A 24,938-nucleotide genomic window follows, 5' to 3' on the forward strand; every position below is an offset into this window, starting at 1 on the left:
CTTTTCATTTTTTCCCTAAAACAAGGGATCTTGTGGATTTAAAGGCAGCCTCCCATTTGTAGTTCACAGCACATCAGTCACAAGCTTATCAAACCACACAATTGCCACTGACAGTTTTTCCAGGGTTTGTAAGGATGATTTTTTCAGCCTTTTAAAGCCTACAGACACTACCCCCAGAACAATCTGGACTCTTCTGTTTACACAAGGCTATTCATGTACTCACAGTAAAGATTACCCAGCCACTAGTTACACCTACAGGTTGTTCAGATCCTAATCCCCACAAAGATATCTTTTTTTTTTTTTTTTACAGATAAACACATGACACCCTGCAAGTAAGACAAGTTAAACATTTGTCTGCCTGTACTTGTCTGGGATCAGAGATCTTCCTCCTTCACCCTGGCTCTGAGGGCAGCTCTTGCAATACCTCTAATCCCAGTGCCAGACTTTCCTGCCCAGTTAGACCCAACACTTCCCATTCTGGCTCAGCAGCCTGAAGGTGTCAACACTGGCCAAACCACTCCCTTGCCTTTTGCTGTCTAGGAACATCAGTCCTCCTCTGCCACCCTGGCAGTCTGGCCACACTTCTTGGAACTAATAAAGAACTGAAGAGCACAACATTCTTGGGGACTTTCACCTTAATACATTTCTTCTCACTCTGTCACATCCCAATATTTCCTAACTCTCAGCAGAGCCATTTATCTTCTCTAAAATCTTAAAGGAGTTGTCATGCTCATGTTAAGCCCAGGATTCTGCAAATGCTTAGCCATAATCTAACCTTAGTGCCAGCCGTTGAGGCAGGACTGTGTGGGCACAGCAAAAATCATTACCTCATGTTCCCCAATTAGAAGCCGGAATATTTATCAGACATGACTTCCTCATTGTTCCTTTGTGACAGAGCCATCTTGTTCTCAGTGATCTGAACTTACCTACATTCCACACAAAAAAACCTGCAAGAATTTCCTTATATATTCTCTTCCCACACACATTATATTCCAAAAAAAGGAATAATTTAATATAATGTTCAGAGGATCAAAAAATGTTTTTAGCTATTACAAAGTTTAATTTTGTCGCATATAGCTAAGATCTTTTCTCAGATCTGGTCTCGTCAAAATTAATTCTTGCAAAATATATTTTTAAAAAGAGAAACCAGGTAAATGTCTTTATAAAATTCAGATCACTGTTAGGACTACTATTTGTGATTTTTATTGCAGCCAGAGTGGTCTGTGAGGAAACATCCACTGTTGCCTGCATATCCTCAAACCAAGGGAGGGAAGCAGCAACACGAAACTGAAGTGTCCCCAGGCAAGCTCAGCTGTGCCTGTGCCACAGCCTGTTGCTTTCAGGGAATTTTCCTTATTTCCTCACCAGATATGAACAGTGGGGTATTCAATTCATCTTCCAAAATGTTGACCTGGCTTTTCTTCAAATTTCACCTTCAGTTGTCCAGGGGGAGGAACAACCAAGCAAAGCCCCAAACAAAGAGCATGCACACAAATGCAACTTCTGGGCACTTCTGGACCTGCCCTGCTGTGAATTTACAGTTACCAAGACACATGTGCTTTCTAAAATGACTCAGGAATCTATTTGCTTAATTTCATAAATATTAAACATATGCATATGGCTTATTAACATCTGACAGCTAATGCAACCACACAGAAGCAAGCTCATTGTCCTTTTTCCTCACAAACCCACAGAATTATTATGGCTTCAATTAAAATGAAGTAGATGCAATTAAAAGAAAGAGAAAAGAAAAACCTTCCTAATATGAAATTGTTTAAACAGCTCTTGTCTTTGCCTTCTTTTTGAGAAGAACTTGTTCTCACCACAGATTTACCAGACCATGACCATATTCACACTAACAAGGTGAGATTCACCCAAACCAGGAGGGGCTGAGCATGTTGGAACAAACTCCTCAAGTGGGCACCCAAACCCATTTTCAGGAGCACAGAATGGTTTGGGTTGGAAGGGACCTTAAAGATCATCTCATTCCAATCCCCTGCCACCAGGACAGAGTGCTGAGAGCTCCATCCAGTCTGTTCTGAACACTGCCAGGGATGGGGCAGCTTCTGCTGCCAACCTATCCCAGAGCCTCACCGCCCCCACGGTAAAGAATTTTTTTCTAATAACTCATCTAAACCTGCTCTCTTTTGGTGTGAAGCCATTCCCCTGTCCTGTCACTGCACGCTCCTGTAAAGTCTTCAATCCAGGCTGCAGATTCAAACAGACTGAATTTCCAGAACCAAGAAAAAAGAATTTACTTTTCCATTTACTGACTGAAGAGACAGGATATAAACAACAGCTTTCCTTTTGCCAAGGTCACAAGGAGCAGAACCATAACTTACATTTCCAAAAAGTACTTACAGGGAATGAAGAGTAGAGCTCTGTGAGCTTTGCTAAGCAGAGAAGAAGTATTACCAAGCAGACATGGCAATTGATAGCTCAACAGAGAAAAGAGAAGATTTTCTAAATATGCCAGTTTTAAAACAAAAGAATTAAACTGAGGCATTAACACCACTTCATCAGAAGTATCAAGACCATGACTCAGAGCCAAATGTAAAAGCAAATATCCACTGTCAAAACTGGATGGCAGAAGGAAATAACCTCTTGGGTATTTCAGCAGTGATTTAATCACCTCCCATGACTAACTTGTAGAGACTTTGGAAGCCTAATGGGATGGAACTGGATCCAAAGAGCATCTAATGCCAATTAATAAAACCAGGAAAAACTCCAAAAAGACAAAGAAGAAAGATGACCTAGATTTTTATTCCCTAAGAAGTCAGGAAAAAGCTTTCTTTCAGAGGGAATACAACCCACTTAACATAAAAATAAAATAAAAAATTACTTCTTCCTCTGAGGAAGCAGACAGGCTTTGATTGTGCAATTACTTCAATCAAGCATCAGTTAAAGTCGCATAGTAGATCTGACAAAATGAGTAAAAACTCCCTGACGTGTCTCCCAAGTCACGCAGAAGAAACTAAGAGAATTCTTTCAGAGGTGGAAATTACTGGGAATGAAACAGATTTACACAGCTTTCATTACTTATCTCCCCAAAGCAATGCAGGCATGTTCAGGACCACACCAAGTTCCTGTTCTGGTTGAGATTTTCAACTGCATGTAGTCCCAATCTGCTTTAACCCACCAAGATTGTTCATGCTTTTCATACAGGCAAGGATTTACCATTCAGGAATCTAAGCTGAGGTGTGATGTGGTAATAACAGCAAAAAACCAAGTCTCAGAGACAAAGCAGAACACTTGCTCTCCCAGATAAGCCAATTCTAAAGCATGGTTTAAAAAGCCAAATTAACGTTGTGTCATAAGAAGGTCCTGCCTTCCACCCTATTCCTACCTCATCCATAGACACATTCCTCCAGAGGGCCCTGCACCACCTCTGATGTCTGACTAACCATTCACAAGCCACTTCAATTTGCTAGTTCTGTACAAACAGCATGAACTGACCAAAAAAAGCTCAATTTTCTGTCAGATCAGCAAACCAGAGCAGCTCCTGCAAGGGTCTGGTAAGCACCAAAGCCTGGTGGCTCTTTCCTTGTGCCTGCTGCTGTTCACAAATCTTGAATCCACACTCCATGGCTGAACCAGCACACTCCCACTTGCTTGAGCTCCAAAGCCCACATACCTTTTTATTTTTTGGCCTAAAATTCCTATCTATTACAGCCAACCTTTATGTTTACAAATGACAGCCCTGAATCATTGTCCTTGCATATCTTGCATTCAAGGTATTTTCTTCAGGAAAAAAGCTTGCCAAATCAAATTCAAATGCATATTTAAACCCCCCCTAATTCCCACATGCTCAAATTAAAAGTTACAGGTCTGACAGATCTTCACTGCCTACCTCTAGTTTAGAGTTCTTCACTCAAACTCCCTTGGCTGAAATACAGTTTTATGTTATTTTCCACAGTCTCCAGGGCTTTCCCCCATCCTGGAAGAAAGGCATTTTCTTGAACCACACTGCAGAGAAGAATGCAGCAGGAAGCCAAGCCATCCTTTCACTTGGAAGGGGTTGAAACAAGAAGATTCCAAACTGTTTTCCAACAAGTCCAGCCCCACACATTGGCATGAGCCCCCATTCCCCTGACTCCACCAGGGATGTTCCTGCTTCTGCCTCCCAGGGAATGTGACAGCCACAAAACTCCAAAAGCTTCTGACATTAAAATAAATACCCAAATAATGAAAGCTCTGTTTCTTCACATTGCAGCTGTTAACACCTCAATTAGAGCTCTCCAAGGATGCAATTCCCCCCTAATGAATCCCTGGGAACACCTAACAGGGTGCAGGGCAGATTAGAGAATCCCCACAGCACAGCTTGGTGAATTGATGTCTCCCCTGAGCAGCACAAAGCTGGGCCTAGAGACAGTCAGCTTTTCCACACTGTCTTCATTTTGAAGTCTTATTTACAAATTAAATGAGAAATAAATACATCTCCCTCTGGGAACAGGAGAAAAAAAAAAAAAAACAAACTATATTTTAGTAAGGAGCCCAGACACCTTTCTTGAAGACAGGAAAGAGAGCAGAAAAGCTTAGAATGAAGCAAGCTGATCAGCTGCCATCTAAGATTGTGGCAAAACATGAACAAACCCGAACCCACCAAACTGGCAGCAGCTGAAATGGAGCTTTCCAGCTTTCTGTGGAGGCTGCTCTGGCCCCTGAGCCCTTGTCTCCCAGAGATGTCACGCTTGGAAAAGACACTTTGTCAAGACAGCACAAGAGCTGGCATGGCACTGGGGAAGAAAAGGAGTTTCTTTGCTTTTGCTGGTCTGCAGACACCCACATTTCCTCTCTCTACAAGCTGGAGCAGCAGGACTGACTCCTAAGGAAAAGCTTTTCACACCAGTTTCCCTCCTGCTCCCTACAAAAGGCAGTGGGATAACAAAGGTGAACCAGCAGCCCCAATTAAGTACCTTTTTTACCAACATTTTTGTGTCTCCTCCCTGGTGACCATATGGTCCAAGTTTACAGGCAGGAATAAATCTCTTTACCCACTCCTGTTTGCAGTAACAACCTCAATGTTCTTTTAATGCAGGTTTGGGTGGATACATTTCCCCTCCTCTTTGTGTAAGTAAATCAGTGGGATATGCTTAACCTGCCTCCTAAAACTCAACACAGGCCATGAAATCCAAGCAGGCAGAGTAAAAGATAATTCATGGGCTCAAGTGAAGCCAGGTGGATTACAACTCCATTGGCAAGCATGCACCCAGCATCTGCATGCTTAGAAAAGACTCTAGGAATTGTCTGAAAAACCAAAAGTTTTCATGCATGCACAATGGTTTTGGAATATAATTCTTGAGTGAACTTCTAAAAGAAGAGAAAGCCATCAGGGCACCTTAGAAACTAATGCATTACAGGACTTTAATCAAGCATTGCTCCATAATTAGACACACTTTTCCCTGCACAAAAGATTTTTTAAAGCCAAGTATCTGATGCCTTGAACCTCTGCTATACTTAAGAAAATAAATTTTAAAAGACATTCATTATTCTTGAACTAAGCATTTCCTTACTAAGTCCCATCCTAGAACAACCTTTAACTGCTAATTTATCATCCTCCCTCCCAGTGACAGGGAAGATTTATAGTGGAAAAGGCTTATTTAACACTGCTCTGATGCCAAAAACACATGGTGTTACACTTTTGGTGATACTGGTCAAGAAGCAATAACCAAGGAAAACAAACTACTAAGAAATAATAGCCCAAAAAAAACCACTCCCACAATTGTAAGCCTTGGCATGGTTCTGTTGGAATAAACTGCAGTGGAATCCTAACCTGATGTTGTTTATAAAAGACCAAATGTCTGATTTCATCCTCTGCAGCCACCTGCCTATCCCTTATCTCCACTGCTGTGCTTATCAGCACCCTGATGTGCCAGGAAACATTCCAGAGCCCCAGTGCCCTTGGGAGAACTGCCCAAGCCAAAGTGCAGCCCTGGGAGATTTCTAACGTGGGCTCAAGCAAAGGATGAGGGAGGAGAAATGCTACCTGCATGTGCTGCCAAAATCCAGACCCAATCTGATGGCAGGGTCAAGGTCACAGCAAGGAAAGAGATGGGAGGCCAGCACAGGGATTTTCTCATCCACTTCAGATGAGATTTAAATGAATGAAGTGAGGAAGAGAAGAATGAACAGCCAAACCTCCAAAGCACAGGATTTCATAGCAAGAAGAACCTTCACTGTAACCATCTGTCACAAAAAGAAAGAAAAACCAGGACATCTGTTGCCCAACAAGTTCTCAGATATTCTGAGGTGCTTTTTTTTTATATAAGAGGTGGGGGAATAAACCATGATAAGAAGAATGGCTCTTCTAATTTCATTCTAATCAGAGGGCACCTAAGAACATGAAAGTGGAAACAACCTGGCTGACAGAAGGCATGAGAAGACAACTCTCACAGTTCTTCAGAAGGGAAAACAGAGTCACAAAATGAATAAAATGAACTCCTGATAAAACCACAAGCTTTCTGAAACCCAGATGAAACAAAGATCTGAAGCTTGCTGATAAATCATCTCAGCCTTTACAGGCTCCTCAATATTTTAAAATTCAAGGTATTTTGCACAAGTGCAAATCACATCACTGGAGGTCACTTCATTAAGTGAACAGCACAGTTGACAGAATAGGAAAGGTCAGGGCTTTAGGAAAGAAACTACCAGGAGGCAGCACTGAAGGTAAAATGCAAATATTCCCTCAGAATGCCTGCAATGCAAGCACAGCTGAAGCAGGAGCACATTAACCCACAATCCAATGAGAGGGAAAATCTCTAACAGATGATGCCAAAGCACTTGGGGCATTTTCTGCATCAATGTGCACTCAGTGAGATGGATTAGCTGGCTAATGTAACTCCTAGCACAGCAGAAGGAGCAGGAGCCCAGGCCAGAACTGGGAAATGCATTACAGCAACTGCTCCAACACTCCAGAGCCAGCAAAGGCACGGCTCTGAATTTTCCATGCAGATCTCTCAGCACACTTCAAACAAAAAGCACCACAAAGGCAATGTGCTCCTGCAGACAGCTTCATGAGCCTCCATAAACCCAAGGACCTGCAGTCCATAAACCTGGGGACTGTACCCAGGGTTACAGCATTAGCAGTGCTTCAAGGTTTTCAAATCTGATCTGGTAGATGTAATATTTACCCTTTGAAAACTGACAAAAGAAGTTTTGGAGCATCTCTGCTCTCTGCATTAAGCTCCAAGAACCTAAAGAAGGACTAAAGCACCTGCCTCTAAAGAGCAGGAAACAAGGACACAGGAAAACAGACCAGAGTCAGGCTCACCATCAGATCCTGGGAAGATGCCAAAATAATCTGAGGAAAGAACCTATCTCCTGTATATGTCAGATAACAGAACAGAGAGATTCAACACACGATTTCTTAGGAACAAATCACATCAAAGGAACAGAATTCCCTCCAATGGCACAGTAACAATACAGGCAGTGAAACAGCAACTACAGGCAATATAGTTTTGGTTTAACTGGACTTTTGACACTATTAAACTGACAGCCATACAATCTAAACAAAAGCAGAACGGACTGAAGTACTCAGAGATGATTAGAAACCCACACCCAGAGATAAGCTATCATTACTTCAGTCTGAGAGAAAATTGGTAGCAAGCCCATTCACATGGCTTTAATCTTTTCACATTCTCCACTGTTACAGAAAGCAACCAGGGGAAGGGGGATTTAGCAATGAATTTACTGCAGGCAACTTCATATTTTGCTGTGCCTCACTTGGATTTCTTATGGTGACAAGCAACAATTTCCAATATCTCCCAGACATTCTGCCCACAAACTACACATCAGAAAATATCAGGATGTTAACAGAGAATAATCTCAGACAGTTTCAAGAACTTGGATGGAGGGGCTCAGAATCCACAGTCACTTGAAGCAAATAAAAGTCACATGAAGTAACAAATTGTTTAACAGAGCAAAAAGGCAATAATAATAATAATCATCATCATCATCACCTGTACAACATAACATGGAAAGCAAGCTTGAATTCTGTTCTGCCCACAGATGTGCTGAGTGGCAAAGTGCTAAAGAATCTGGGATTTATGTTCAATATAAATCAATTATATCACAGCAAAAAACCCAAATACATCAAGAGTCATCATCCTGCCTGGATGAAATGCAGGGAGGAAAAGAATGAAAAAGAACACAAAATGAGAAGAACACAGAATAATTTTGAGTCTGGCTGTTGTACTAATGACTCACATGGAACACCATGTCCAGCTTCAATAAAATGCAAACCAAGTGGAAAAGGCCTAAAAAAACCCCAGTGATAATAACCCCCAAGTGTAACAAAAAAAAAAAAAAAGACATTAAAAATCACTGAAGAGAGGAGACTGAAGCAATGGGATTTCTTCAGAGTGAAAAACCAAAAAGAAAGCCCTCAAAGTATTCCAGACATTCCTACAAAAGAGAAGTAATAAAGAGTTCACAAGTGTATAAAATTCATGGTAGAGTTCTTAAATGCTTCAATCATAGCAAATAAATTTAAATTGGAAATTAGGAGTAGCATTTTCAATGTTAACAACTGCAAAATATCAAAATAGACTGATAAAGGATAAATCTCCATCAGAAACTTCTGTTATCTCATTAAACATTCCTTCCTAGTGACTGAAATATGGTGAATTTATGAGAACAAGTCAGTCACCTCCTTTCATGCACAGGTGGGTCATCTGAGCTTCTAGATGAGTTACTATGGAAATTCATTAACCATTACTAAGAAACAACTTCCAGCATGAAGGGTTTGTAACACTGTGTGGAAACTATAGTAGATATACAACCCTGAGGGAGCTCTTGGAAGGAAAACACAGAGGAAAAGTGGCACACTTGAACCACACTGAGATGGAGAGCCCTTAATGGCAACAAAAACAAACCCAGAGCTCCTACTCTGCCACAGAGATGCAAACAACAAGAGCTGGGCTGCAGACACAAGAACCAAGACAAGAACATCAGCCCCAAACACGGCGTCAGCAACTGCAGCCAGTAAAGCAGAAAACAGCATTAACTGTCTCCAGCAAAACTCAGCTGCAAAAAAAGCCCAAAGCAAGAGAAGCAAAGCAGGAGAGCAAACTGAGACATGCTGTCCTCTGCTGGAAGAGGCTCTGGAGGAGCCTGGAAGCACACGGGGACCGCTCTGGTCATTGCTCTGATCCTCGGTCAACGCAAGATCGAGGCACCGCTCTAAAGCCCTGAACGGGGCTGCTGCTCCGGAGCTCCGGCACTGCTGCCACCAAAGGGACACTGCCGAGGCCACCTCCGCCACACCACCGCACCTCCACGGCAAGGCAAGGGAACAGGAGCAGGGAACAGAACGAAAAGTAACACTTTTTTCCTAAGACAACGAGATAAATCCTTTCTTGTAATTGACTTCCCTCATCCTGTTCGCTTACAGCAATGTGCCAAGGCAAGCAACAGCTCCCAGGCTGCATCTTTTCAATGCAGTTCACACGTGGTTTAAAAACATACACATCACAGGAAAGATGACAAGACAAAAATAAAAAATATATTAAAGGACTGCTACTGCAGTACTGGCCTTGGATAGTGTACATCCAGAAAGAATTTAGAGCACAGCCTTTCAAACTTCCACACTAAGGATGGTCTTCAGATCCGAAAGTGAGTTCAGGCTACTTGTGACTTAAATCAGCAAGACTATCTGTGACTAAAATCAGCAACAGCCAGTGATGGGTACTATCTAAGGGCTGAGTTTTGGGAAAAAAGGGAAAAGTAATGACTGGTCTTGGGAAAAAATAAAAAACACAACAAATAAAACAAAAAAGGAAAAACCACGAATGAGTTAAGACTACCATCAACACCGGTTCTCAAGAGGATTTTCCAACATTCAAACCAGCAACAAACCTTCAGGAAAGCACTCTTCATTCAGCAGAATTAACACATTACAATAATACCACAAAACACTTTTTTTCTTTACTACTCGAGCACAGTTTTAACAAGAAATGTTTAACTGCATGGGAAATGTATTTTCCCCTGCGTTCCCCGTTTCTCACGCCGCAGCCTGGCGGAGGAGCGGGACAGGAGCGCGTCCCGAGCTCACGCCGCGTCCCGCGGGTTCCTCCCGGCAATTTCACCGCACAGAACGCACCGAGGGCAGCCAGACCCACACCGGAGCCAGTCCGGGCTGGCACGGACCCTCCGGGGCAGGAAAGGCGGCCTGACCGGCCCGGAGCCGCCCCGCAAGCGCCGCTCGGCTCTGGCGGAGCCGGTGCCGCCCCCGCCCCCGGGCCGGCCGGGGGAGCGACCCCTTCCTTCCCCCAGGCCTCACCGCCCCGCTCCCCCCGGGCCCGGCGCCACTCACAGCGTGTGCCCGCAGACGTTCACCATCAGCTTCAGCGAGGGGTTGCGGTACTTGGTGGTCTTGCACCGCGGGCAGCCCAAGTCGTCCATGGCCGCCTCCTCCCGCTCCCCTCCCTCCTCCCGCCGCGCCTTCCGCCTTCCGGTGCCGCCGCCAAACGGCCCCGCCGCCGCCCAGCGCCGCCCCGCGCGTTCCGTGCGCCACCCGGGCCCGACACCGCCCGCCCGAGCGGGAAGGAGCCCGGGGGCAGCGCCGGGGCTGTCCGAGGGGCTGTCCGGGTCCCAGAGCGGGAGACGGGGGATAACTGCCCCTGACTAACCAAGAGGAAGCACGGAATCAATCACTTCGGGAAAGACCAGCGTGTCCACCGGACCATGGCACTAAGTGCCACGTCCAGTCTATCCTTAAACGCCTCCAGGGATGGTAACTCCATCGCCTCCCTGGACAGCCCATTCCAATGTTTAATCACCCTTTCTGCGGAGGAATTCCTCCTAGTGTCCAACCTAAACCTCCACTAAGACTCTGTCCTCTCGTCCTGTCGCTGGTAGCCCGGAAGCAAAGCCCGACCCCCACCTGGCTACTCCTCCTTTCAGAGAGTCGCAGACAGCGATAAAGTCACCCCGAGTCTCCTTTCCTCCAGGAGAAACACCCCCAGCTCCCTCAAGCGCTCCCCATAGCACTCGTGCTCCAGACCCTTCCCAGCTCCGCTACCCTTCTCTGGACTCGCTCCAGCACTTCAATGACTTTCTTGAAGTGAGGGGCCCAGAATCGGACACAGCAAAAGTCCCTCACCCCCAGTAAGGACAGCAGACAGCACCGGGAGCGATTTAACCCTTTCCCTCCGCAGGTGACGGAGCCGCCGCTCCCCGGGGGCTCCAGGTGGGGATGAGGGGGGGGGAGCGGAGAGAGGAGCGCGGCCGCTTGATTGACGGTTGCCATGGAGACGCCGTAGCCCCGCCCTCCCGGCGCGGCGCAGCCAATGGGCGGGCGTGGCCGGAGCAGAGGTGGGCGGGGCCACATAGTCTTGCGGCGGGTGCGGGAGTCGCGGCGGGGGGAGCGGCGGAGCGCGGCCGGGATACAGCAGCGATCCCGGATGGTCACCGCGGGGCCGGGGGAAACCTGATCGGCTAGAGCAGGAGGAGGAGAGAGATAGGAAGGGGGGAGAGGAGGAGAAGGGAACGTGGTGGGGGGGGGGAGGGAGGAAGGGGGAAAAAAAAAGAGCACACAAGAAAAGAAAAATAAAAGAAAAAGAAAAAAAAAAAGGAAAGCAAACCGAAACATGTCTTCTGCCTCCCCCGCCACGGACGACATCGTGATCGCGGTAGAGATCAAGGAGGAAAATGTGATGGAAATGCTCTCCGAAGCCCCCGACGGGCCCGCGCCGCCGCCCCCTCCCGCCGCTGCCCAGTTCCCCATGGAGCATGCAGGCTCCGCTGCCGCCGGCGAGGAGGGAGCCGCGGAACAGGTACTGCTCCACACGGAACTCCTGGCCAGGAATCACCACGCTGCCTCCTCTCCCTCCTCTTCATCTTCTTCTTCCTCCTCCTCCTCCTCGCAGACCCCCTTGGCTTTCTCGCCGGACCACGTCGCCTGCGTGTGCGAGGCGCTGCAGCAAGGTGGGAACCTGGACCGCCTGGCCAGGTTCCTGTGGTCTTTGCCCCCGAGTGATCTGCTACGTGGCAACGAGAGCCTGATGAAAGCCCGGGCGCTGGTGGCTTTTCACCAGGGCATCTACGCCGAGCTCTACAGCATCCTGGAGAGCCACAACTTCGACTCCTCCAACCACCCGCTGCTGCAGGAGCTCTGGTACAAAGCTCGCTACACCGAGGCGGAGCGAGCCCGGGGCAGACCCTTGGGGGCGGTGGACAAGTACAGATTGCGGAGGAAATACCCCCTGCCCAGGACCATCTGGGACGGCGAGGAGACGGTCTACTGCTTCAAGGAGAAGTCTCGCAACGCGCTCAAGGAGCTCTACAAGCAGAACCGATACCCCTCGCCCGCCGAGAAGCGCAACCTGGCCAAGATCACCGGGCTGTCCCTCACCCAGGTCAGCAACTGGTTCAAGAACCGCAGGCAGCGGGACCGCAACCCTTCCGAGACCCAGTCCAAAAGGTGAGGGAAAACTTTTCCTCCCCGCCCCCTCTCCCGCCTGCCTTTCCCTCTCCCGGCTCTTTCTTCCCTTGCAAACATGGCGCTTACCTTCGGTGCGCCTCGTCCTCCCCTCCTTCCTCCTCCCCGCTCCCTCGTTCCCAACACACCCACCCGGCCCGGGCGTGCGAGGCGGCGCGGGGAAACTTCCCGGACCCGCCGGCCCGCGCTCCCGGGGGAGCTCCCGGCACCGGGGAGCCGCTCCCGGCACGGGGGAGCCGCGGGGCGGACTCCCGGGAGGGGACGGCACGGGGGTGTTCGTTCCCCCCGCTCCTTGTTTTTATTCAATTGTCGCGCCTGACAGAGTTAATCATTGACGGCCGGAGGACGCGCGGGGTCCCGGCGCTCCCTCTGTTTTGAAACCTGACTCGGGAGCGGGCCGGGCTCGGGTTTCAGCGGGGGAGCGGGGCCGGTTCCCGGGGCTCCCGGGAGCGGCCCCGGCCCCGCTCCGCCCGCGGCTCGGGCTCGGCTCCCCCCGCCCCGCGGCGGGGGCGCGGGCAGGTGGAGGTGACCTCCCCGCTCCCGCCTTCCTCCGGGAAGGGACGGGAAAGGGGGGAGAAAGCGCGGGGAGGAGGGAGTGGAGGAAGGGAGCGGGGAGAGAAGGAGGGAAAGCGGCCGGCGGAGGGGGCCCCAAGGCATTTCTCAACCAAGGGCGCGATTGTGCCGCCGCGGCCCCTCTCCGCGGGACACATCAAAGGCCGAGGGGGGAGGGAGGGGAGAGCGACCGAAAAATGCGGCCGAGGGCGGACCAGTCAGCGAAAAAACCCGGCGCAGCCCCGGGCGGAGGCACAAAGGCCGCCCCCCATCTCTGCGTCCCTCCCCCCGGCACGGCCGGAGGTGCCTCCGCCGGCATCGGGGCAGCGCGGGCCGGGGTCTGCCCCTTCCCCCGGGCCGGGGGCGCCGGGCTGAGCCCTGAGGGTCCGGCGGCGCTGCCCGGCCCTGCCTCACCTCCCAGCGCTTTGCCAAATGGCCGCGGCCCGTCTCACGCGTGTGGGCACCCCGGGCCCAGGCAGCCCCCTTCGGTCGCCGGGGTGGAGGAATTTATTTACAACTCCATAACCCAGTCTGTAAAGTTTTTCCTTTGGGCGAGTGTTTGGTTTGATGTGTTCCATTCTGAGAAACCTCCTCCCTTGGCATAAATATTCGTTTAAAGTTCCTCGTAAAGGCAAAACACAGAAAAGAATTGTTCGTGGAAACTCTCGCATACTTGTGTTAAAGCAAGAAGTCCCCCTTGGTGCAGAGATCCTGTACGCCGTGGTAATGCAATGTCATCTCTCCATCTTTTCCCGTAGCGAGTCAGATGGCAACCCTAGCACAGAAGATGAATCCAGTAAGGGGCGGGAGGATTTATCTCCCCATCCACTCTCCAGCTCATCCGACGGCGTTACCAGCCTCAGCCTTCCCGGCCACATGGAGCCTGTCTACATGCAGCAGCTCGGAAACACTAAAATAGCCTTGAGCTCGTCCGGCGTCTTGTTGAATGGGAACCTCATGCCTGCCAGTACCTCTCCTGTCTTCCTCAATGGTAGCTCGTTTCTTCAGGGACCCAACAGTGTCATACTCAATGGACTCAGCGTGGGCACTTCGCAGACTGTTACCTTAAATTCACCCAAAACTGCGGCCAGCGTCGTGAGCAACGGCGTGTCCATCACTGACATACTGTCCTCATCGTCCTCAGAAGATGTCAAAGACTTCAAACTCCTTCAGGCCTCGGTCCCCAGTGCCACAGCAGCCTTCAGCCCTAGCAACATCCCAGTCACTTTCCCGGGATTGATACCGAGCTCAGAGGTGAAAAGGGAAGGCGTGGAAACTGCTGCTTCCCAGGATGGAGGCTCCGTGGTTACTTTTACTGCTCCTGTCCAAATAAACCAGTATGGCATTGTCCAGATCCCCAATTCAGGAACAAATGGCCAGCTGCTGAACGGAAGCATTGGTTTTTCTTCTTTGCAGCTGCCTCCAGTTTCTGTGGCAGCTTCACAAGGTAAAAGCTTTGCCTCTTGCACTAAGAGATATGAGGAAAAGTTGGAATCAGGCACATTTAGCAGTTTAGAAACTGTGGTCCTTTTCTTCCAAGGTATCAACATAATATCTCAGCCATGGCCACGCACAGAACATCAAATAATACTGTTTGCCTTCCTTTATAGTGAATTATGCTCGTGGGCAGTCTGTTAGATGAAGCTGAGCTCCTCTGTTAAGAGCATGGAAGGAGGTCTGGTAATTTACACCCCTTTCATCTCATGCTGTTCACAGAAGTCTGTGAGAGGAGTCTTCACAAATATCTGTAAATTTTACATGTTTCAGTAATTCAAAATATTCCCCATTTGCCACTGAATTCTTTTAACAAGAAGGTTCATAAAAATGAAAATTATGGCAGCTGGAAATTGTTACTCTTGTTGTTCTTGTGGTGGTTGTTTTGGTTTTTTTTGTTTTCTTAACAAAAGCATTTCACAAAAATACATTTTGAATTATTGTAGACACAACAAGACCGAGCAGTTGCTTGTACATTTTCTGTTCCATAATTAAGAAAGATTAAACTTGGGGGAAACAATAGAAGTAAGCACTAGCTCGTAGATATAAAATGTGAGGCTCTTTGTATAAAGCTGCCCTGAGTCCAAGGGAAATATGTCATCACAGGTTCATGTGCCAAGTGTGCAGGCTCCTCCCCAAGTTTGCTTTAGAGTTGGTCTCAGCATACCAAAGTTTGAATCTTGCAGCTGGCCAGGAAGAATCCCAGGGAGCACAAACCTTGTTCTGGATCCCTTTTTTGAAGCAGATCAGTTAAAAAGCACAGCTGAACATCTTTGGTACTCATTGGCCACTTTATTTATTTGATTATGAAAGTTATTAAACTGGAATTATTCTCTCTGGTTTCAGGAGCTGTGAATACTATAATGAAAGTCAAATTATGCTCATGTGCTTCTTTGAATTTAATATGTATAGGGTATGAATTGCTCTTGCTGAAGCACAGAGAGGAACACTGAAGCTGTGCAACCACATTTCAAATGGGTGCACAATTATAAAGTCCTAAAATACGGCACTCACAGGCACTGGAAGTTACTGGCACATAGTTTAAGCAAGATTAAAGAGAGAAGACATTTAGTTTGAATGCCACCTGTAATTACTAAAGCCACTTCATCCACATGCTCCAAGGCATAAACTAACAACCAGCAAAGGTGAGAAAGTAAGTTCTATCCTTTTAAGTATTGTAGGACTATTGTATTTGGAAGTCCTAAGATTCATAATAAGCTCTTCTCTGACCATTTTTCCCATTGTTAAAAATACTTACTGCCCACTGGAGGGTGATTCACCATATCTTTGGTTCAGAGAAAAGTTCTGCTTGTCTTGGATGGATAGCTGGCTACCTATTCCAAGTGAAGCATGCTGCAGGCTGTTTCAAGTAAGCCAGTAAATAATACTGACAGGTAACTTTAAGTTACCTGGCTTTGTTATTCTAGTTTACCCATATGCATAACATCTTTCAAAGAATCATAATTGATTAACCAAAATTAATAGGGAATTAAAATATTCCCCACGTGAGAAATTAATCTTTGGTGCTGCTCTAAAATATTCAGCTGTGTCTAACTGTAATCTCTTATAATTAAACTGCTTTTGAGAAAGTGAGGTGTTCCAAGTGGGACTCAGTCCCAAGAGCCACTATTTCTTATTTTAGGAATTACCATAATGACAACTGACATGACAAGTCCAGTGAAAACAATTTCAGGTCATCTCTGGCCACCTCTCCCTGCTTTTGCTCACTGCAACATCACACGAGCGGTGCCATGGCTCTCAGCAAGGGCAGGCAGTGCTGGGTGGCTTTTCACAGCATGCTGGATGTGGCAGGATTAGGATTTTAGAAAAACACAAAAAAGCAAGGTGAAAGGGAGTAGAGCTGAGTGCTTGAGGATTATTACCGAGTCAGACCAATAGAAATTACTGGTTTTTCGTGTTTTCCGTGGGGGTTGGCTCGGGCAGGTTCTCCCCAGCAGCAGTGGATTTCATGTGACGCGTCTCCAGTTCCCACACACAAGCTGTAGTCTGTCACTGAACTATCTTTAATGGCTTTTCATGCTTCTATTCTTAGATGGAAATTGAGTGGTGGCAACTAGTGAAGGCCAAAGCACATTCATTTTAGTCACATGGCTGGGGACTGTTTGCTCCTTAATGAGAGTCTGAAAGATACCTAATCTAATAGATCAGAAACTTCTTTCTTTTTTTTTTTTTTTTTTTTTTAACTTTCTAGAAGCAACACCTATTAACAGCATTGATTTCTTTACAGCAAGTTTTCTCTCACCTGCTACAAAAATTGCTTTGCAGTGTTACATGAAATATTAGTGTGTGGGTATACTGCGAAGGTAAAAAAGACCAGGACTGCATAACTCTCTGTTTTCTTTTCTTTTGCTTTCCTTTCTCTAGGTAATGTTTCAGCAAACCCCAGCACATCTGATGGAGGAACTTTCACGACTGAATCTTCAACAGTGCAGCAAGGAAAGGTTTTCTTCAGCCCCCTCACTCCGAGTGCAGTGGTTTATACAGTTCCCAACTCGGGCCAGGCTGTAGGATCTGTCAAGCAAGAAGGACTGGAAAGAAGCCTGGTGTTTTCTCAGCTGATGCCAGTCAGTCAGAACACACAACTGAACGTCAACATGTCTTCTGAAAATATATCCAGTGCAGGGCTGCAGTCCCTGGCCTCCTCCTTAGTGAATGTAACGCCCTCACACAATTTTTCCCTCACTCCACCAACTCTTTTAAATGCTGCAGAACTGAGCTCTGGTATCTCGGAGAGCCAGGCCATGTCTTCACCCGTGACCAGTACCTCTACAGTGATATCTATCAGCAACACTAACTATGCAACCCTCCAGAACTGTCCCCTCATCACCAGTCAGGATCTCTTGTCCATTTCCACAGCACAGCCCGTGCTTGGAGAAATCGTTTCAGCCAGTGCAGACCGTGTCAGCCACCCCCCTGCACAAGTGCACCAGGATTTTGGCAGAGAGCACAGGTTGGTTCTGCAAGCTGTACCTGATGTCAAAGAGAATTTCTTGCCTAATTCTGAGAGCAAGTCAACTGGCAATTTAATGATGCTTGATTCCAAATCTAAGTATGTTATGAGCAACATGGTTGACACGGTATGTGAAGAACTGGAAACGGACAAAAAAGAACTTGCCAAACTGCAGACAGTTCAGATGGATGAAGTTATGCAAGACTTGTAGCTTCTTTCTTTTCTTGCTTTCTGTTTTAATAGATAAGTCTCCTGTTGAGGCCCTAACAAACACCTAGTGGGGTGTTTGTGGGGTTTTTTTGTTTGGTGGTTTTTTTTTTTCTCATTTTAAGAAACCAGAAGAACATTTAAGTGGTCTGAATCAATGTACAGAGGAATCTCCAGCAGTGGAATTAGGTTGCCACACTTGGTTTGCATGCAGTATCTATCCTCTTTCAAACAGGTTTAATGAGAAAGGAAATGGCCAGGGCAAGTACTGAGGAATGGGTACAGGTTTGGCTACCAGATACTACCCTGAAAATTTAACTAGACTCTCCATAGTACAACATACTCTTAACAGTAAGTATACACTCCTAGCTTCAGATGGAAAACAAAAATCTCACTCCAAAATGGTAGAAACAATGCAGACTTTTTTTTTTTTCTGTTTACTTCCAGTCCATGGGCATTGAGAGATTTCTAAGGAACTCTAGATGATACCTCTCTGGCTACTTTTATGTTGTTTGAGGTTAAGAAACAAAACAAAATCATAACATTGTTACTGGTATGTTTGCTTTTTTTCCAGCAGACTTGCATTTAAACCAAAAGTCTCACATCAATCATGTACAGGTTTCTAAATGCTACAGCTAGCATTTTGTCAGTGCACCAGAAAAAGCATCATTTGAAACTCTAATTATGCAATTCAGAAGCTTTCTATCCAGTATGAATGTAAATATTGTTTCAGTTCTTATAAAGGAGACTTTTTTTTAATTAGTACAATGGATTTTATTTATGGTTTATGTTCCCTTTCACTTTAGACACAATGCATTGAAAAGGAAAACGTTTTCTGGCTGTTTAATTTATTTTATTGTTTGAGCAGGAAGTAAGCGTAGTTATTTCTGACAAGGTTTTACTTTTTTGTAGTTTTTTTTCAAGCAATAGACTGTAAAAGTAAAATGTTAATCACACTGAAACTAGAAAATTAATTCCCAGTCTCACAAACCCAGGAGGTCACTGTTTCTACCCCCCTCTGTCTTTGTGTTCAGGGCTTTTTTTTTTTGTTTGTTTTGTTAGTACTTTGCGATTTAGTTGAACCCTTTTGTGTATTTTTTACAGAATTCCACGTGCCTTTTTTCCTAGTGGCCTTATCTTTGTTACTAAAGCACAGTGGCAGGAGGAATAAAAACACTGATTTGCAGATATCCGTCCTCAGGGCCAAATCCTGATGCCTTACTTCTGCAAGTAGACCCCCTGACTTTGGGTGCCCCTGCTTGCACGAGTAAGAAGAGGTTTGAGAGTCTTCTGGACATGGTGGGTGACATTTCCTGGCAGTGCAGAGAGCCAAGGATTGGTCCTTCTGCCCCACATCAGCAGGAGGGGACCACAGGGTTGAGCTCTTGGCTCTGTGAGATGAGCAGGGAAGGTTGGATGGGCAAGGCAAGGAAGGGAACCCTGTGTTCATAAATTGGCCAAAGAGCCCATGTGGGACAGCTTCAGCTGCTGGTGCAGCAAGGGCCCCATCCAGGAGTGCAGTTGAGTGTGTGTTTATGAATATCCTCCAGGAGAAGCAGCCTGGGAGCTGTGGTGGGAGCTGCAGCAGCCGTGGTCCCTGCCTGGCTGGGGATGGTGCCCACACCTTCATCCCTGGAGCAGGTGGAGCAGATCTGAACCTTTCCTCCTATTTTTGTAGCATGGAAAAGCACATCCTTATAGCTTTAAAACAATAAGAAGAATTCAGATGTACAAAAGTGACATGCTGTTAATGCTGGTGGGTTTGGTTTTGTTGTATTTTATCCCGATGTGAATATATACAATAACTAAAGCATGTATTCATCCTCCAAAGCCTGTGGAAGGCAATTGGAAACGTTTTCATGAGCTTCTGTGGGCTCTGAAGCAGGCTCAGGACAGAACAAGATCACTTGTAAAGGACAAAAAGAAAATGGAAAGAAAAGATAATTAAGGTGGCAAATCCCAGTGTGTTTGTCTTGGTTTTAACTGGTTCCATGGAAAGCTTTTGGGAATGAAGGTTTCTCTGTGCACCGTGAGCACGGCATTGGCATTCTCGTTGTGGTTTTGCACTATATTGCCTATTTTGCAGGGTTTTCTGTGGAACTTGAGGCTGAGCTCTGTCAGTGTGCACTGGAGCCCGTGCTGTGAGCCAGGGCTGCAGGGAGAAGGGCAGGAAAAGGGAAGGAGGAGAGCGCAAGGACGGCACTTGCAGCTGCACGGAGCCGCTGACGCTCCGCAGGCAGGAGCAGCCCATCAGCAGTTGGCTGTCCCCACGTGCTCCCAGGCAAACGGGGGGTTTGAGGCAAGTGCTTCAAAGCAGAGATTATCACAGGCAGGACATGGAGCTGTATGTTCCCCTGGCACAGCTTTCCCTGACGTTCCCGGGAGCTCCGCGTGAGCAGGGAATCGGATAGTCCAGAGTTCTCCCAACCACTCTGCTTGTTTATCTGTTTGCTGGGTCCCAGCATGAGCTGTCTGTTTCCCACCTCTTCTGCACCCCTGTAACTAAGGTGGTGATGACAGTAGCTGTATATGCTTTGCATGAAATCATTCAGCCATTTGGAAAATTAGAAATGTCCCCTATCGCTGTCATTTTTATGGAGAACGTGTACTTGGCTCTGAAGGAGTTGATGGTGGATTAACATTTGGTCTGTGAAGCTCAGACTATATTTGGAGGCAAGCTAGGGAATATTTCAGAGCAGTTGTTGGTGTGATCATCTCTCATAATTGAAGAGACTGTGGTGTTACAACAGTACCTGTTACTTTATTTTTAATTTTTCCTTCTTTGCATTTGTTGTGTTACTGAGTGAATTCCATGGCTTTGCAGCACAGTTGTTGTGAAAAACTGTATGTTGTTACAGTGGCACGTTTCTTGGAGTGTCTGGTACTTCTAATAGGAGACTTCCCACTCTCCAGTTGGAGTGGAGGATGTACATAAAAGCAGTGTTTTGGGACAAAGTGAGATTAATCTATTCTAGTCTTCCAGATATCGAGTAACTTCCTATTATCTTTTACTCTTTTCTTTCTTTCTCCCATTGAAAATAAGTGTCATTCCCTCCAGATAACATAGTTATAACCTCATGTTTCCTGCAGGTACATATGCACAATATAAAGACTCATTGCACGGTACAGTGTGTTTAAAATAGAAATTTAAATAAGTAGTTTTATTCCTTACAAGGGTAAGTTTTTATTTTGTGGCACTCAGGCAGGCAGGCTCACTGCTCTCAATAGACAGTACTCAAAGCCCCAAAAAGTGTCCAGGGCCAGATCTTTGGCTGCTGTAAATAAGGCATTGCTCCACTGACTCCCAAAGCAAGGATTTTTACTTGGTGTTTAGGGGATTTGGATGCTGATCTCCCACACATGGGAGGGCAGTGAGTGTCCAAGCCCCACAGACAGCCCTTATTATCACATTCTGTTACTTAAATGAATGGTATGTCTACCTGGCATACACATTCCTTCTCTTCCCTCCCTCTCTGTTATGGATGAGAGTAAAGGATCATTTCAACTTCACATATGTTTGTAACTTCTAAGTCCACTGGAAATCTTACAGAAAACATTGCCAAATTCTACTGCTTTACTAGTCCCAGACTCAGCTTTGAAAAATATGCCTAAGGAAATTCTTAACAAAGCATGATGTTAAAAACCCCTCTCTTCTTTACTACTTTTGATTAAAGCTGCCTCTGTTTCACCCAGAGTTTTGCAGAAAACCAGAAACACGATGAATTGAATGCTCTGTGTGGACTATTTGCAGCATTATCCCTGTGATCTTACCTGCGAGGACATTTCAGCAATGTAAATCACAGACATGCATTGGCCAGGTCCTCAGCTGGGCTAAACTAGCACATTTCCATTGACTTTAATGTCCTTTTTTGCCAGCTGGGAATATGGTCCATTCATTTCACTGGTGTTAGGTCAGGGATTTGGCCCAGTACACAGTGGCAGCACAAACCAGAGCACAAGGCTGGCACTTGGGTAGAACCAAACAGTCACAGTTTATCCAAGCAAATACCTCTTCCCATTTACTGCTTTCCCCTCCCTGTGGATTCAGGAAGACTCATTCAGAAAGTGGCTTCACCCAGAGGTGAGGCTGGGACTGTCATTGCTGCTCTCAGTCTGAGACTGATGACAATAATGGACAGGTTCTGACTTCAAATCGTGTAAAACCACCTCAGTGATGATTTTCAGTTAAATAAATCGGTGGAATTTGGCCCTGTGTGCACGGGAGCTTTTCATGTACATAGATTTCCAGTGTCTGTGCACTTTCCTCAGCAAGGGCAGAGGAACAAGGGGGTGCATCCCTCCAGTATCATGTGAGATATCTGTGCAGGGCTCTGGGGACATGAACTGCCCTGTGCTTGTGGTCAAAAAGAATGTCAAATCATCCAAAAGAACAGTAATTTTATAATTCTGAAAACAAAAATAATGATATTTTTAAAAGCAAGGATGCCTGAAGTCTTCCTGTATCTCCTAGCAGTTGTTATCTTGAAGGATATTTTATACCTTAGTTGTATGTTTCATATAATTTAAAACTTGCTTCTTAAATTTCTGAACTCAAGGAGGGGGTGAATCTTCTGGCTTTCAGGATTCATATTCAGAGGATGTTTGTTCTTTTGCTGCATGTACTGTTTGTCCAGAACTAACCAGTTATTTCTCCAATATGGGTTTTATTGTGCCTTACAACAAATATTAAATTGAAGCAGAATGTACGTGTTAGAGGAGGGAATAATCAAGAACTTTACTGCACTGTTAGGTGATGCTGCCCCAGAGTGTATCATCAAACATATCTGTGCTTAATTACCCAACCAAAGAGATCTAAAGTATGTATGTTTGTTGTACTGTAATAGGGGTTTGTGCCTGGACAATTAAGTGTTTTATTTGTATTCTGAGATGATGTGAACTTATTTTTCTAAACACTATACTGAATAAACTTTATATTTATACACATCTTGTGTAAATATTTCTGTTTGGATGTTGTATGAGGACTTTGAATTTTGAGTTGGAAAAGCAATCTGAAGTAGAAACTTGGCTTCTAATGACTCATCATGAAAGGTGATGGCAACTGGGAGGGCCTGTGCTTGCCAGGGATTTGATCTGCACCCTATTTAAGCAAGAATGAGACTTTCTGTTGACTTGAGGGGGTTTTGTCAGAATTCTAAAATACTAAATTAAAAACCATAAATCTTATACCTCATATTGAACCTATTTGTGTCTCAAACCGAATTTGTCCCATAATTAGTTAGATATTATTAAAATCTACTTCCACCTGCTAGTTAGGACTAGTCAGTGTTTACTTGTTGCTCCCATGACATTGGCATGCTTTCTGTGTCAGGGGCTTTTTTTTTTTTAGGTAAGTGTACTCCTATTTGCTAAATTCCTATTTGTTGAAATTTTTCTTTAAAACATTTCACATAGTGTCGGGCTTGGTTTTGGCAGCCTTTTGAGAACAGCTTGAAATGCTATGTTCCCCTGATATTAAAGGATTTAAACACATTACCATATTACTTCAGATCTGCCTTCCAAGCACCAGCATTGCCTGGTTACCATTTTGGTGCCAAAATGAACAACAATAAATCCAAATAGACTAATCTGTGCAGGTGAAATAGTTTCCCTCACTGAAGCTTTAGATACATTAGAGATAATTAACAGCCAGCAGGAAAACACCCTTCCATCCCTTTAAGCTGTGTTTAGGCCAGAAGAAGCAAGGTGAGGTCTGGCAGTTGGTTCTTTTTTTTTTTAATAGATAGAGTTAATGACATGAAATTCGTGATTTTGTTGCTTGCTAAGACATTACCTTGGTGTTTTAGGACGTTGCCTTGGTGTTTTAGGACATGACCTTGTTGTTTTTCACCGTTCCTCCGCCTTTCCCGGGCATCGCAGCTCCGCTGGCCAAGCGCAGGGATCCCCTCCCAGCCCGGGGAGCATCTCCCTCTTTCCTCCAGGCTGATCCGGCTCTGCAGCTGCCCAAGTAAATAATCCAGTTACCCTGGAGCAGCCCTAAGCCAGAGCCAATTGCCTGGTTGCCCAATTCCTGTTTCCTTCCCAGAAGCGGGCGCTTGGCTCCGTCGTGTTTGCGGCTCTCCCTCTGCCTGAGCAGAACCGGGATGGGATTTTCCTGCCTGCAGAGAGCAGATCCCAAACTGATCCCCGAGCAGCAGCTCTGTCCCAGCTTTCCTGAGGATTTAAAGCCATCCTTCGACCTGGCTGGAGCAGTTTCTGCCTCACCGTGTGGCACTCCAGGAGCATTACTGCCAGGGCAATGCCCAGGGCAGGGATTTGTGGCTGTGCAGCCCCTGCAGGGGCTCTGGATGAAGCACAGGGCTTTGGGAACAAGGAGAAGAAGGGGAAGGTCTCGGCAGCGTATGCAAATGGCCAAATTCTCCCTGAGCAGCCACCCATGCGGTATGCAGGATGAATCATGTCCTAACGGAGCGCATTCCTGCTGCTTTGGAGCGCTCCGCAGATGTGCTCCAGGTCACCCTGGGCGAGAAAACCACACACAGCCACGGCTCCTTCCTCCCTGGCAGCCTGTGCGCGGATGGAAAAGGGGGGGACAGCACCTTGGGAAGGGTGGGCAGCCGGATCCCTGAGCCCCTGCCTTTCCCACAGGGCCTGGGATGCTGCAGGGAGGGGGGGGAGCTGCCAAGGCAGTAGCTGGAATGGAGGTGGTGGTGGGAAGGCTCAGGAGATGGGTGGTTTCTCTTGATCCAGCAGGGAGACAGTGCTGGAAGACATCACTTATTATCCTCTATATTTGTCTTGATTTTTCCCTGGTGCCAGATCAAAAGGGGATTTTGCTGCTCCAGGAGGCAGAGGTTGGGTCAGTAAAACAAGATTTTAATATGAGTACTCACAGCTTGGAAAGCAGAGGTCTCCTTCCAGGCTGCATCCCCTGTTGTGGTGATCTCTGGCTGTGGAAATCTCTGGGCTGGAATCTTAGGCCGGTATATGGATACAGATCACATTTTTAATATAAAAATACATTTCAGAAGGAAAATGATTCCCAGAAATAGGAATTCATCTGCCAAGCAACGTGCACATAACCGATTTCACACTTAGAGGTGCCAGAAAGTTCAGGAATGAGACCAACAATAAAAAACCAACACACGTGTGAAAAATCTACAGCACTAAAGCCAGATTCAATAAAAATAGCGCCTAGTTTATATGCTACAGAAGCTGGCACATGCCTGAAAACACTGAAGGAAAGAGATAAAATGCTCAGAAGTTGCATGCAGTCCAGAGGAACGGAGCAGCCCTGGAGCAGTGCTGATGGTTACT

General features: G+C 46.3%; 2 protein-coding genes across 3 annotated transcripts in view; one reads left to right on the plus strand and one right to left on the minus strand.

The window, feature by feature from the left end:
- MNAT1 (MNAT1 component of CDK activating kinase) overlaps positions 1 to 10,423 on the minus strand; it is a 119,693-nt gene extending 109,270 nt beyond the window's left edge. Inside the window, exon 1 of the mRNA XM_058807135.1 lies at positions 10,313 to 10,423. Coding sequence (XP_058663118.1) covers positions 10,313 to 10,401 — 89 coding nt within the window. The 5' untranslated portion in view covers positions 10,402 to 10,423. The remainder of the gene's footprint in view (positions 1 to 10,312) is intronic.
- A 1,099-nt stretch (positions 10,424 to 11,522) lies between these two features.
- SIX4 (SIX homeobox 4) lies at positions 11,523 to 22,605 on the plus strand. 2 transcript variants are annotated; one of them, XM_058807146.1, is made up of 4 exons: positions 11,523 to 11,774; positions 11,868 to 12,421; positions 13,750 to 14,438; positions 16,871 to 22,605. In XM_058807146.1, the coding sequence occupies exons 1-4, from the start codon at positions 11,589 to 11,591 to the stop codon at positions 17,665 to 17,667; spliced, it is 2,226 nt and encodes a 741-aa protein (XP_058663129.1). In that variant the 5' UTR covers positions 11,523 to 11,588; the 3' UTR covers positions 17,668 to 22,605. The 2 variants fall into 2 exon arrangements, with proteins under 2 accessions (XP_058663129.1, XP_058663128.1); XM_058807145.1 differs by having other exon boundaries at positions 11,523 to 12,421.
- Positions 22,606 to 24,938: the final 2,333 nt, after the last annotated feature.

This window comes from Ammospiza caudacuta, chromosome 6 (assembly GCF_027887145.1).
Source record: "Ammospiza caudacuta isolate bAmmCau1 chromosome 6, bAmmCau1.pri, whole genome shotgun sequence".
In the NCBI taxonomy this organism is placed as follows: domain Eukaryota; kingdom Metazoa; phylum Chordata; class Aves; order Passeriformes; family Passerellidae; genus Ammospiza; species Ammospiza caudacuta.